This window comes from Tursiops truncatus, chromosome 14 (assembly GCF_011762595.2).
Source record: "Tursiops truncatus isolate mTurTru1 chromosome 14, mTurTru1.mat.Y, whole genome shotgun sequence".
NCBI lineage: Eukaryota > Metazoa > Chordata > Mammalia > Artiodactyla > Delphinidae > Tursiops > Tursiops truncatus.
The window spans coordinates 36425561-36439552 of record NC_047047.1 but is presented as its reverse complement, the minus strand read 5'-3'; the positions used below and the strand labels follow the sequence as shown (position 1 = coordinate 36439552).

Sequence of the window (13992 nt, the reverse complement as noted above, 5' to 3'; positions counted from 1 at the left end):
CCACCCCTCTAGGTGGTCACAAAGCACTGAGCTGATCTCCCTGTGCTATGCGGCTGCTTCCCAGTGAGTGGGATTTTAAAGATGATCTCCCTTCATTTAAAAAACGAGGAAATTGAGAGATTTTTAAAAATATATTAATAGTTAACATTTATCTGGTTCTCACTACATTACTCTCTTTCACTTAATCTTTACAATATCTTTATGAGAGTTGATCTATTTTTATCCCCATATTATAAATAAGGAAACTGAGGCTTAAAGAGATTGAGTAGCTTGCTCACAAGTTACTCAAGTAATGGAACTAGGTCTGTCTGACTTCAGAGTTCTTAAATATCATGTAATGGTTTTAAGTGACCTGTTCAGTGTTGCATTGCTTATTATTAGTGGAAGAAGGATTAACAGTCTTGACTGCCAATTCAGCGTTCATTTAATTAATTTTGTCTGTTTTTTGAGAATACGTTGATTTGTAACCAGTTCAAATGCAGTTATGAACTCTGTTCTATTATGTCCTATCAGTATGAGCTAAAAATCTTTCATTATCGCTTATACATTTCAATTGTATCTATTAAGTTAAGAATTTTTGTTTAATCCTCTTAAAACCTTGGGTGATGAAAATGTTCTGGAATTAGCTAGTGTTGATGGTTCACAAACTTGTGAATATACTAAAAAAAAAAATCACTGAATTGTAGACTTCAAGAAAAATCTTTGCCTAAAATTACAGAAAAAAGTTTAAAATTTGCTGTATCAAAATATAAAGGTCACAAAGAGACCCAAAAATGATGTACTAAATTTTTTTTTGATGTACTAAATTTTTTAAGTTTCACATTATTCCAAATAAAGTAATAGGTTGCTGTTTATTACCTCTTCCTTGACCATGAATGATAATTATGACTGAACCAAAACTATGCAAAGAAAAGGAATTAAAAGAAATTAAGTATTAAAGTCATAGTCATAGCCATCTAAAGTCAGAAGTTGGCTACTTTAGTAGAGAAAAGGAATTTGAACTATACACATTATGAATATTTGTGCTTTGGATTAATGCCCTCATTTAAGAGCTGATTTCCATTGAGGTTCTACCTGTTTTTCTCCAAAAATATATTGTAAGATTACAAATTAATCCAAGAAAATACTGTTCTAATTCTGATGTTTAATTGTTGTGAGGAGAGTGAGCCATAGAGAAAAACAGTATTATTTTTCTTTAAATAAAATACTATAGCTTTGAATTTTCTATAAACGTTAAATTGTCAAGAATTTAAAGAGTTGTTGCCACAGATAATTAAAATCTTTCAAAATGCAAATTTGGAAGACACCTTGTTATCAATTCTATACAACTATAAAACTACGGACTTGAAAAAATGTCTTTGCCAGATTATACTGTGATTAGCAAATTTGAAGAATGTATATAATATGTGTATGGACTTTATACCTTATGAGACTATGTTCTAATGAAAATGTAATTAAATTTAACCCAGTTTTAGCCAGTAAAGGTATAGTTCCTTTTAGTCAAGATATATGTATTCATTCCACAGTTTCTAGTCAACATTAATATTTTCTATGGGTAATCTCATAAAACTACAATCTTATTCCTGACCACTATTATTTTGACGAATTGTATAACTATTGATTAGTTTACAAAAATGGATTACATGGGTTTTTGGGGGTTTTGTTTGTTTGTTTTGGCTTCTAATTCTGTATCTTTGTTTTTAAGCATCGAATGTTATCCAGACAAGAAGAACTCAAAGAAAGAGCAAGAGTTCTGCTTGAGCAAGCAAGAAGAGATGCAGCTATAAAGGCAGGGAATAAGCAGAATACCAACGCAGCCACACCGCTCTGCAACAGGCAGCTAAGTGATGTGAGGAACATTAGTTAAAAAAAACATACATTGTTCATTGTAATCCTGGGGGTGTAAATAAGAGTAACTTATTTATATTTTTGATAAATTATTTTTCCACAGACTGTGTATACTGTGGGTACTTGGTGCTTTCTTTGAACTGATAAATCCATACTTGGAGGAGCAGGTTGTAATTATTCCTGCACAGCAGTATTAGCTGTTAGAAAAAGTCCTGGAATATAATTTCCACATATACATGAATAATCTGTTTTTTTGTTAATTTACCCTTTGTAATTTAGTTGTACTTTGCTTAGGATTGTATTTTGTCAATGGAAGTTAATTTTGTTGGAAACATTAGAATATAATAATGATGCCTACAATTTATTGAAATATTGGGTTGGCCAGAAAGTTCTTTCGGGTTTTTCCATAAGACCCAAATGAACTTTTTGGCCAGCGCAATACTTAGCATATATTCCAGGCACTATAATGGATGTTTTACATAATTTTTATTTTACCTAACCTCATGAAGTAGATATGCAAACTCCTTTTTAGATAAGAAAACTGAGGCTGATGGGTAAGATAATATGTACAAGGTTGTAGTCGATAAATGATGAATTTAGGATTTGAACCCAAGACTTACCAGACTCCAGAGTCAATCCTCTTTCCTATCATATACTGCCATCCCTATGTTAAGCCATATTTTTATACATATTTTTGTGTAGTGCCTCACAGATAATAACGAACATATAGTAATAGATTTAGATTTAGGGGGACATGAACCTCTTCATGAATCTGAAAATTATGACAACCCTGCCCTACCCCCAATTTTACATATACATAAAACTGCATGTTCTTTTTTTTTTAATTAAGATTTTATTTTTTTAGAGCAGTTTTAAGTTAACAGGAGAATTGAGGGGAAGGTACAGAGATTTCTCATATACCCTCTCAACCCACACATGCATAGCCTCCCTCCTTAATAACATGCCCTGCCAGGGTGGTACATTTGTTAAAACTGTGAACCTACATTGACACATCATTATTACCCAAAGTCTGTAGTTTACATTATGGTTCACTCTTGGTGTACATTCTATGAGTTTAGACAAATGTATAATGACACGTATACATCTTTATAATATCATACAGAGTATTTTCACTGCCCTAGGAATTCTTTGTGTTTTACCCATTTATCTCTCCCTTCATCCCCAACCTCTGGGAACCTGATAATTTTATTGTCTTCATAATTTTACCTTTTCCAGAATGTCATATATTTGGAACCGTAGTATGTTGCCTTTTCTGATATGGCTTCTTTTCACTTAGTAATATGCATTTAAGGTTCCTCCATGTCTTTTCATGATTTGATAGCTCATTTCTTTTTAATGCTGAATAATATTCCATTGTCTGGAGGTACCACAGTTTATCCATTCACCTACGGAAATGCATCTTGGTTGCTTCCAAGTTTTGGCAATCATGAATAAAGCTGCTATAGTCATCTACATGAAGGTTTTTATGTGGACTTAAGTTTTCAGCTCCTTTGGGTAAATACAAGGACGTTTGCTGGACCTTATGGTAAGAGTATGTTTACTTTTGTAAGAAATCACCAAACTGTCTTCCAAAGTAGGTGTACCATTTTTCATTCATTCATCAGCAATGAATGAGAATTCTTGTGTTTTACATTCTCGCCAGCATTGGATGTTGTCAGTGTTCTGGATTTTAGCCATTCTAATAGGTGTGTAGTAGTGTCTCATTGTTTTAATTTGCATTTTGCTGATAATATATGATGTGGAACATCTTTATATATACTTATATGCCATCTGTATATCTTCTTTGGAGAGGTGTCTCTTAAGATCATTGGCCCATTTTTTAATCCGGTTGTTTTCTTACTGCTGAGTTTAAAGAGTTCTTTGTTTCTTTTGGATACCAGTCTTTTATCAGTTGTATCTTTGCAAATATTTTCTCCCTGACTGTGGCTTGTCTTCTTATTCTCTCTACATTGTGTTTCACAGAGCAGAAGGTTTTTTTTTTTTGCAGTTTTTTTTTTAATTAATTAATTCATGTTTTAAAATTTTTGGCTGCATTGGGTCTTCATTGCCGTGCGCAGGCTTTCTCTAGTTGCGGCGAGCAGAGGCCACTCTTTGTTGCAGTGCGTAGGCTTCTCATCGCGGTGGCTTCTCTTGTTGTGGAGCATGGGCTCTAGGTGCGTGGGCTCAGTAGTTGTGACTCGTGGGCTCTAGAGCGCAGGCTCAGTAGTTGTGGCGCACGGGCTTAGCTGCTCCGCGGCATGTGGGATCTTCCCCGACCAGGGCTCAAACCCCTGTCCCCTGCATTGGCAGGCGGATTCTTAACCATTACGCCACCAGGGAAGCACAGAGCAGAAGTTTTAAATTTTAATGAAACCCAGTTTAATCATTAGTTCTTTCATGGGTCATGCCTTTGGCGTTATATCTAAAAAGGAATCACCATACTCAAGGTCATTTAGGTTTTCTCCTGTGTTATCTTCTAGGAGTTTTACAGTATTGTGTTTTACATTTAGGTCTGTGATCCATTTTGAGTTAAATTTTGTGAAAGGTGTAAGGTCTGTGTCTAGATTTATTTTTTTGCATGTGCATGTCTGGTTGTTCCAGCACCATTTGTTGAAAAGATGATCTTTGCTCCATTGTGTTGCTTTTCTCCTATGTCACAGACATTCATTTTGGGGGTGCAAATGTAAGTAGGATTATGTTTTTAATTTCAAATTCCACTTGTTCATTTCTGGTATATAGGAAAGCAATTGACTTTTGCATATTAACCTTGTATCTTACAACCTTGCTATAATTGCTTATTAGTTCCAGGAGAGGTTTGGCTTCTTTTTTTTTTTTTTCCTTCAATTCTTTCAGATTTCCTACATAAGATAATCATGACATCTATGAACAAAGGCAGTTTTATTTCTTCCTTCCCATGCATACTTTTTTTAATGTCTTTCAGAGAATAACCTCTGAACTTGACCACTGTTTTTCAGACTTTGTCTTTTTTTTTCTTTATTTATTATTATTTTGTTTTTCTTTAAGTGAAGTATAGTTGATTTACAATATTATATTAATTTCAGGTGTACAACGTAGTAATTCAATATTTTATAGACTGTACTCCATTTAAAATTTTTGTGAAATATTGGCTATATTTCCTGTGCTGTACAATATACAGACTTCAAGTCTTTACACAGTAATCTGATATAAAATCAGTGTAGTGGGCCACAGTAATTTTATTTTCAATGAAAAGGAATAGAATATTTAAATGAAATCGAAAATATCAGAATTTATCACACATCATAGTACTTTTGTGTGAGACTTGTTTTAGTTACGTGGGTATGTGTGCTTACTGGATCTTGATATAAAATGTATTTTTAATTGTGGGTCATGATAAAAATCTTTGAGAAATGCTAATCTAGATGGCCATTTTTTCTGAGGAAGAAATTTTGTAGTCTTTATACCAGCTCTTTCAGTGCCTAGCCATCTATTGTATCATCAATTTGTTGGTTCAGTCAGATATTTATTGAGTGTCAGAAATTAGTATTTTTGTAGAGATAGAAAAGACTAAGCTTCGGGGACTTCCCTAGTGGTCCAGTGGTTAAGACTTCACACTTCCACTGCAGGGGGTGCAGGTTCGAACGCTGATGAGGGAACTAAGATCCCCCCCCCCAAAAAAAAAAAAGACAAAGCCTCTTCTCTCATGGAATTTACATTTTGGTGGGAAGAGACTGGTAATAATGAATAAATAAGTTAACTACAGACTGTGAAAACTACATGATATAGTAGAGGATAATTTGAGTAGGTACGAGTGACTTGAGGAGGGACATTTGAACTAAGACTTGATGGGAGAGAAGGATCCAGTTAACTAAATAGCCACAGAGAGAATATTCTCTTTAAAAAGAAAGTTATTTTGTTGATATTATATTTTATTTGTGATAAATTTTGTTTCATAGTTCTTTCAGGCTCTAAAAATTATGAAAAATTTATAGCTCTATATTTTTCAAGTGTGTTGATTTTAAATTTAGAACACCTGAGATTTAAATGATCTGTCTGCCAAGTAGATCTTAAAAAGCCATTATTTTACCTATGTGTAAATTTTACATATATTAATAATTGTCATCTAATGTTTATGAGCACTTACCATGTATCAAGCAGGATTCAAAGTGCTTTCTTGTGGATTTTCTTGTTTAATCTTCACAACAATTATATGAGTTAAGTATAATCTCTGTTTTATAGTTGAGAAAACTGACATACAAATTAATGAGTTGCCCATGGTCACACAGCCTATAAGTAACAGAGCCAAGAATTGAACCTAGACAATTTGACTTCAGAGAGTATGTTTTTAAAGCATTATGTTTTATTTCCTTCTTGTTTATTTTTCTGAAATCCTTGTGAAGTAGGAATAGATATTACTGTTGTATCCATTGTAGAGGTTAAGAAAACGAGTTAGGAAAGGGTGTTTAAATTTACCTAGGGTTGCAAACAGTGGCAAACTAGGCTTAGAATTCAAGTATCCTGATTTTTAAGGCTGTTTGTTTTTTCATTCAATTTATTCATTTATTACTTTAAACTGTCAACAGATATTTTATTGGTCATCTCTTCTTTTTAAGGCACCAGTAATTTTGCTTGCACTTCTAATTTCCCAAATAAAACTTAAACTTTTAGCTAAATTACATTAGTGTGAATTCAGTATCATAAGTTAACTACTAAAACATCGCATATTCTATGTCTGTGACATCTTACTGTATCTGTAAAATATATAACTTGGATTTTAAGAAACATGATGTTAGTGATGTTTCATCGAGTTGGATAATACTGCTGGTAGCATGTTACTTGCCACATCTTTCTGGAAAGCAAGTAAACTTCATTAAGAAATGCTCTTTCCATTTTATCCAATAATTCCACTAACAAAGATCAATATGCAGGTTTTCATCACATAGTTATTTATAATAGCAAAAGTTACGGAATGGCAGTCACTCAGACTAGGGGAATGATCAAATGAATTACAACAAATATATATACTTGTTATGTAGCTATTGAAAATTATTCAGTAATGTTTTGAAAGAATATTGAAAGGACATAGGGAAATGTTCACAGTGTCATTTTGTACAAAAAGAAAGATATAAAATAGCATATGGCATACGAACTCCATTTTGAAAGACTGTGTTTTTATATATGCATTGAAAAGTTCAGGAAGGAAAATAATCAAAATATTAATATTTATCTCGGACTTCCCTGGTGGCGCAGTGGTTGAGAGTCCACCTGCCGATGCAGGGGACATGGGTTTGTGCTCAGGTCCGGGAAGATCCCACATGCCGCGGAACAGCTGGGCCCATGAGCCATGGCCACTGAGCCTGCGCATCCAGAGCCTGTGCTCCGCAACGGGAGAGGCCACAACAGTGAGAGGCACACATACCGCAAAAAAAAAAAAATTTATCCTTAAGGGTAATATAACAAATGGCTTACAGAGTTTTTTCCCTTTATTCTCTCTTTTAAAAATATGTCGTGTTTAGATAAATATTTTAAACTAGGGAAATTTTTGGGATCCAAAAAGGATGTTTTTAATAGATTGTTTTCTTAGCATACCCAAATGTACTTGACCATAAAGCTGTTTCATTTAAACTAATGTTGTGTTTCAGTATCTCTAAGTGTGTGTGTGTGTGTGTGTGTGTGTGTGTGTGTGTGTGTGTTTTAAGAAGAGATGTAGAAAGAACTGTTCACTTTTACAGTTGATGATATTTGTTTGTGCTTAGGTGTGGAATAAATGGCGAATTCAGTACTATCAATTCTGTTCACATTGAGAAGACATTTGCTTACTTTACTGCATTTGTTTCCCACTTACGCAAAGTTGTACCCTACTGCTTATGAAACTATGCTTCAAACAGTCCCAAAGATATTTTCCCTACCCTTCCTCTTTCAGGTTATCTTTTGCTACATTATAAAACACTGAAAACCTATTGGCATAAAATAACCATTTTATTTTGCTTACAGATTCTATAAATTAGGCCTTAGGATAGGACACTGGGAGAATGTTTTATTTCTGTTGCATGTTGTCAGGGGCTGGTTTTCTTCTAGGAACTATGCTGTCAGTTGGAACACCTACATGTGGCCTCTCCGTATGGTTTCTCTACTTGGGCTAGTTTGGGCTTCCTCACAGCATGGTGGCTGGGTCTAACAGCGAGTGTCCCAAGAGAGTAAAGTGAGCTCTCTTATGCATTCTTATGATCTAGCTTTAAAAGTCACCTTTGCCATACTGTTGACCTGAGGAGACACAAAGCCACACCCAGGTTTAAGTAGCAGAGACATAGACCCCACCACATTGTAAGAAGAATGTGTGGCATGGAAGATATTGTTGTAGCCTCTTCTCAGTTATAGTTTAAGCTCACTTTAAAAACTCTCTTGCGCATTCTACTGTTGCTCATTTTTCAGATAAGTCAAGCCGTATACAGATGTGTTGGGAAGAACATCAGTTTCATGACCTAAATAGTACATTCTGGGACTGTTGCTCTAGTTTTGACATTTGTTACTCTGTGGGCCTTATAGCTAATATTGAAATGATTTAAGAAAGAAAATGTAAAATATCAGGTAACTCCCGTTTCACAAAAGAAGTTAGACCTTGCCATTGCTTTTCAGATTTTCAGTTTAGTATGCAACTTTATAATCAGGTGGATAGCTTTTCCAATGATATGGTAGTTTTCTTAATTTGATCATTTTCTTTATCATTTCTGGTAGCTCTTGTACATACAGGTTTGAGTTATTTAGTAGTACTGTCCATATTTTGGAAAAGTAGTATGGCCAACTTGGCTGACAAAATTAAAAGGGAAAATACCAAATTTCATCTCTGGAGCAACTGAATATGAGTTAAATGATACTAAAAGTAGAAATTATTTAATCTCTCTAAATCTGTTTTTCCATTTGTGATATGGAGGCAAAGAAAATTTTTTCCTCCTGTGTGACATTCAAATTAATTGGTGTCCACGGTGGAGTGGGTAAGGGAACCATGACTAATGCCATCCCCACTTCAGTGTCAGCATCCCTTTCACTCTGGAGAGATCAAAAGACTTCTGGTAAATAAAAAGCAGGTTTAACTAAGAAAAAAAAAAAAAAAATCTGGCATCTAATTTAGTGAACTGCTGCTACTATTTTCACTTCCTTATGCTCTTTAATTTGAGCCTTAATTTACCATGCCCTTATTTTTAAATTCATTATAAATTATCTTGCGTTTATAATGTATGCTTTGGTACTAAGAGTCTAGTTGCTGGCAGGGAGAGATATATATATACCCGCAGGTACCCACGGCTTTTTGTGTTCTTAGTTTAACTGAGAGTTCCCAAGAGTGAGAAAAAAAAAAAAGTTGGTACCCAGGAGTGACCCCAAGTCTTGAATAAATGAGTCACTGACCTTAAATCTTCAAGAGTTTACCGAAGAGCTTAGTTACTCTTAGGAGACTGCTGATATAGGACTTCTTCAGCAATTTCTATCTCTTATCCTTCTAAACTTCGTTTCTATACAGCTAATCTAGGACCTTCTGACGAATACCAGGAAGAATGAGTAGAGCTATTTTAATAATTGATGTTAGAGTTCTTAAATAGAAGTATAATTGCATGGGACAATGTCCGTCTACTCTGTACATGTTAACTGCTTTTGAGGTATCTAGTTTGTATCTAGTTCTGGGCTGAGAGAGAGAACTTACAGAGGATTCAGAGAAGTGTTAAAGGATTGAAAGCAAAGGTCTACTTTTAAGGAAAGACAGGCTTATGAAATATAAAGAGAGGACTGTGAAATAGTTTAAGTAGTAATTTGAGTATATGAAGGCTCAGATTCTTTCTCCCGCTTACCCAAGAGAATAAGTTCCAAACTACTCAAAATGGCCTCATATAAAAAGTTCTTGCAAATCCTGCCCCTTCCCTTTCTAGCCTCATTTCTCAACTCTCTCCCATTTTTCACTCTACAGTCTAACTCAACTAAGTTGCTTAGAATGTGGCATACTCTTTCGTTCCTGTATCAAGCATTTGCTGTTCTCCCTGAAATGCCTGTCTTCCCTTGTTAGGAAAATAACTTCTGTGAGTACCTCTGTCATGGCTCCTAGCAGCAGAGTTAATTCTCTTTCCTGTATCTTTTTCTAATATATTGTACGTATTACTACTGCCACATTTCCCATATAATTATCTAATTATACATCTCTCTCTCCCTCAACTGTGAGCTATTCAAAGTACAAGAACCTTGTATCCCCAGCACCAAGTATTAAGTAAATGTTTGTTCAATGAATAAGTTAAGGGAGGGAATAGTGACAGTCTATTTTTCATATCTTCTGAGTGTCAGCTAAGAAAAACATGAGCTTAAATATGAAAAATTGGGGTTGCTATAAGGAGTTTCTTGGTAAACAGGGAAAAAAACTGACTCTGAAGGTCTTTAGAGCAGAACTGATTATCATTGGTCAGAGAAAGTTAAAGGGTTCCCCTTTCTCAGATCAGTTACAGAGATGACATTTGCCACTTGGGGGCTCGAGGTTCCCTGTATCATCCTTTTCTTCCTATTCTTGTATCCTACATTTTGATACCTTGCTTTGTTATGGTGTGTACACACCAAATTCTTACACATACCTACTCTTCCCATACTCTGGGATCTCTCATTAGAGTTCAGCTCCCAGCTCTGCCTTGAATCACATCACTCTAAGCAAACATTCCCTCATATAAATTAGTATAGCTTTATGCTGGAAGGCTAGGAAACAATTTCTAAGACACTGAAGACAACTCTTGGTAATATTATCTTGTGGATCCTCAGGTACAGACTCTACTTAAGTAATCTTCGGAAAATATTTGAGCTGTAATTTCTCTTAAAAGGGAACTTACAAACACAGATAGATACTGTAAACCTTATAATTTTTCTTAATTTTTGTCAAGATTACCATTGTGTGTTTTAATGAGAACTTGCTGCAAGTACGTAATGAATTTAGATCTTTTTTAGGGAAAGTAGTTTACATTATTCATTTGTATCTCTGTGCCTTTAAACATTTGTTTAACCTGTTTCAGGTGTTTTCTGAAATTAGTTTTCTATAGGAGACAGATTTCATTGCTCTGAGCTCTGTGATTTCTATTTCTTTGCTTCCTATTCCTTTTGAGATTTTCATTTTACATTTTACTAATATAAATTTTAGGTGTGATATTTTTGTTCATTATTTTTCACGTATACTTAAAATAACTTTTTTCAAAGTACAACTCAGGGGTTTGACAGGTTCAACAGTCTAGCCATTATATAGCCAAAGGAGCTTCCTTGACTGTATAATATATTTAAACTTAAACTCTGAGAAAAATGTAATAACTTTTTTCAAGAAAATATTTCCTTTTTTTTTAATATCTTTATTGGGGTATAATTGCTTTACAATGGTGTGCTAGTTTCTGCTTTATAACAAAGTGAATCAGTTATACATATATATATGTTCCCATATCTCTTCCCTCCCGCGTCTCCCTGCCTCCCACCCTCCCCATCCCACCCCTCCAGGCGGTCACAAAGCACCTAGCTGATATCCCTGTGCTATGCGGCTGCTTCCCACTAGCTATCTACCTTACGTTTGGTAGTGTATATATGTCCATGCCTCTCTCTCGCTTTCTTTATTACTCAATTCTCACACTTTTTCCCCAAGAAATGCATAAATAGAATTTAAGAAGCTAGTCTATTTCAGACTCTTTTGCTTATTACTTTACATTCAAATATAGTTGCTTTTTTAAAAAAATACATTTAATAAATCCACCATGACATTTAGTTATACTCGTGTAATTATAATAAATAGCTGAAAGACATGTTTGCATTTGATATACTAAAGTTTAGGATCAGTACACTCTAAGAATAAGGGGTGACAATCCTGCTACCCACACTCCTTGGAATTGCTATTAGGATATGAAGCACTTTGAACCTATCAGAAGAAGGATGCTATATAGGTTTAATTATACCTTTTCGTTTTTAAGAAAGAATGAAATCTATTTTATAAATAGAAAGTCTAAAAAGAGAATTGGGAATGAGTCTTCAATCTAGTTTAATCACTTAACAGTGAATTTATAAATATGTTTTTCATTTTTTCAATCATAAATTATGTAACATAAGAATATGGTTTGCATATAGTTGTTAGATACCAGGAATTTTGTTTTGTTTTGTTTTGTTTTTGTTTTTTTTGGCGGTACGCGGGCCTCTCACTGTTGTGGCCTCTCCCATTGTGGAGCACAGGCTCCGGACGCTCACGGGCCCAGCCACTCCACATCATGTGGGATCTTCCCGGACCAGGGCACGAACCCGTGTCCCCTGCATCGGCAGGCGGACTCTCAACCACTGCGCCGCCAGGGAAGCCCTGGAATATTTTTTAAAAGAAAAATCAGCCAAAAAATCACAACATTATTATAATCCAGACTTGAAGTTTTTTGTCTGATATTTAATCTGCAAACATCGTGAGTGACCCATTACAATTAATTGGCATAGGAGTCCACCCTCACTTAGCAGGATCAAACTGCAAGTTAGCAGCAAGTCCTGAAAGGTTTGTAATATCTGTCTTTAAAGGTTTGCAGTAATATTTGAATCCTCTAAAGAAAACTGTGTATATGGGAAAGGAATTTCAGTTTGGTCAGTCCTTAGTTAACTACAAAGATCAGTAATCAAAGAAAGATACAGTGACTTTTTTTTTTTACTGGTCATTAGCAGTGAATCCAAAGGGCTTATTTGGTAAGAATGCAAGCCGCTCTTTTGCGAATTAAACCTTTAACAGGTATTTTGTTGATATGAAGGGGTGGGACATCAACCTTGTACTTTTGATGTTAATTGGAAAATATTGATTTAAATGAGACTAGTCTGTTGTGCTGATAATTGTAGCAGATTTAGATAAGATCACTAGATCTTTTCCAGATAATCAAAGAAGCAGTTACCATCCAACTGGTAAAAAACACTAAATATCATCATATCATCTATCTCTGAAAGAAACTTTTCCCGTAGTTTTCATATATATATATGTGTCCCAAGTATGTCTCATCATAAAAATGTATGTAAGATTATGCTTATATGTTTATGAAGATCAGCTGTGTTACATTTAAATGGCTAGCCTCTAGGAATCAAGCTTTAAAGTTAAGGTCAAGCTAAAATTTTTATTTTTCCTGATTACATATATTATTAGTTCTATTACTAGGAAGAAGTAGGTAACTTTGCACTTGTAATTTTAAAAGAACATCAGTTATTATAAAAAGAAATCTAAAACCTCTAATAACATAGAGAGTAAGAATTTGTCTTATTTACAGATTTTTATTCTCTGTATGAACTGGAATGTCTACACCCAGGGCACAGAGATGAAAATATATTCCTTATTTCTTACACCAACACAATTGATAGAAGATTTAATGTACATAATCCGTTTCAGACCAGTAAGACACTTTAAATATATAGCTTAATCTTTTTTATAGTTGCATTTTATAGAAGAATGCCAATGTACTTCTGTATTCGACATAAATGCCTCTGTACATAGCAGTGGTTTTTATTCATTATGATTTAAATAATAGTTTATCTATTATGTCTAAATTTAAGTTGATTTGAAGCCTACTATCCTAACAATGGCTACTAGACTTCTTAGAAAACATATTGTTAGCTTGCTCGCATATCTTCAAAGTCACACAAAACACTAGCATTGTTGGGGGAGAAAACTCAAGCATCTTTTCTATTATGTGGCCACAAACCCCTAGTCTCAAAAGTCTTATTTATTTGAGATTGCCATGAATACATGAATCTAGGGCTAGGTATTTTAGCATCAGGAACACTCCTTTTATGCGACTATTAATGGCCATAGACATTTTCCATATGGCTGTTCAGTGCAGTGTTGAACATCCCAGGATGATATCACCATTACTAAGAGCTGTATTTTGTATTGCCTCTTCTGTTATTGCTCAGTATGCACAAGGGTAGAGTTTAAATCTTTATTCATTTCATTTTTTAATGTTTCTTTTGTTCTCCTTATCATGTTCTGGCTTTCCCAAGGATATATGCTTTGAACGAAAAGTCACATGTGCATTACTAATTGTGTGCTATTGTATTTAAGGTTCCTAGTGGTGGCACTGTGAAGCTCCTAATTCCTTTGCTTCACTTGATGTAAAATAATCTGAGTGTCTTTGATAGCAGTGAAACAGTATTAAT

General features: G+C 34.5%; 1 protein-coding gene across 6 annotated transcripts in view; it reads left to right on the top strand.

Annotated features, from left to right (window-relative positions):
* EHBP1 (EH domain binding protein 1) overlaps positions 1–13992 on the top strand; it is a 564927-nt gene that overhangs the window by 474895 nt on the left and 76040 nt on the right. For all 6 annotated transcript variants that reach the window (XM_019942549.3, XM_073791336.1, XM_033838462.2 and 3 more), the window contains one exon: positions 1706–1849. In XM_019942549.3, coding sequence (XP_019798108.1) covers positions 1706–1849 — 144 coding nt within the window. The remainder of the gene's footprint in view (positions 1–1705; positions 1850–13992) is intronic.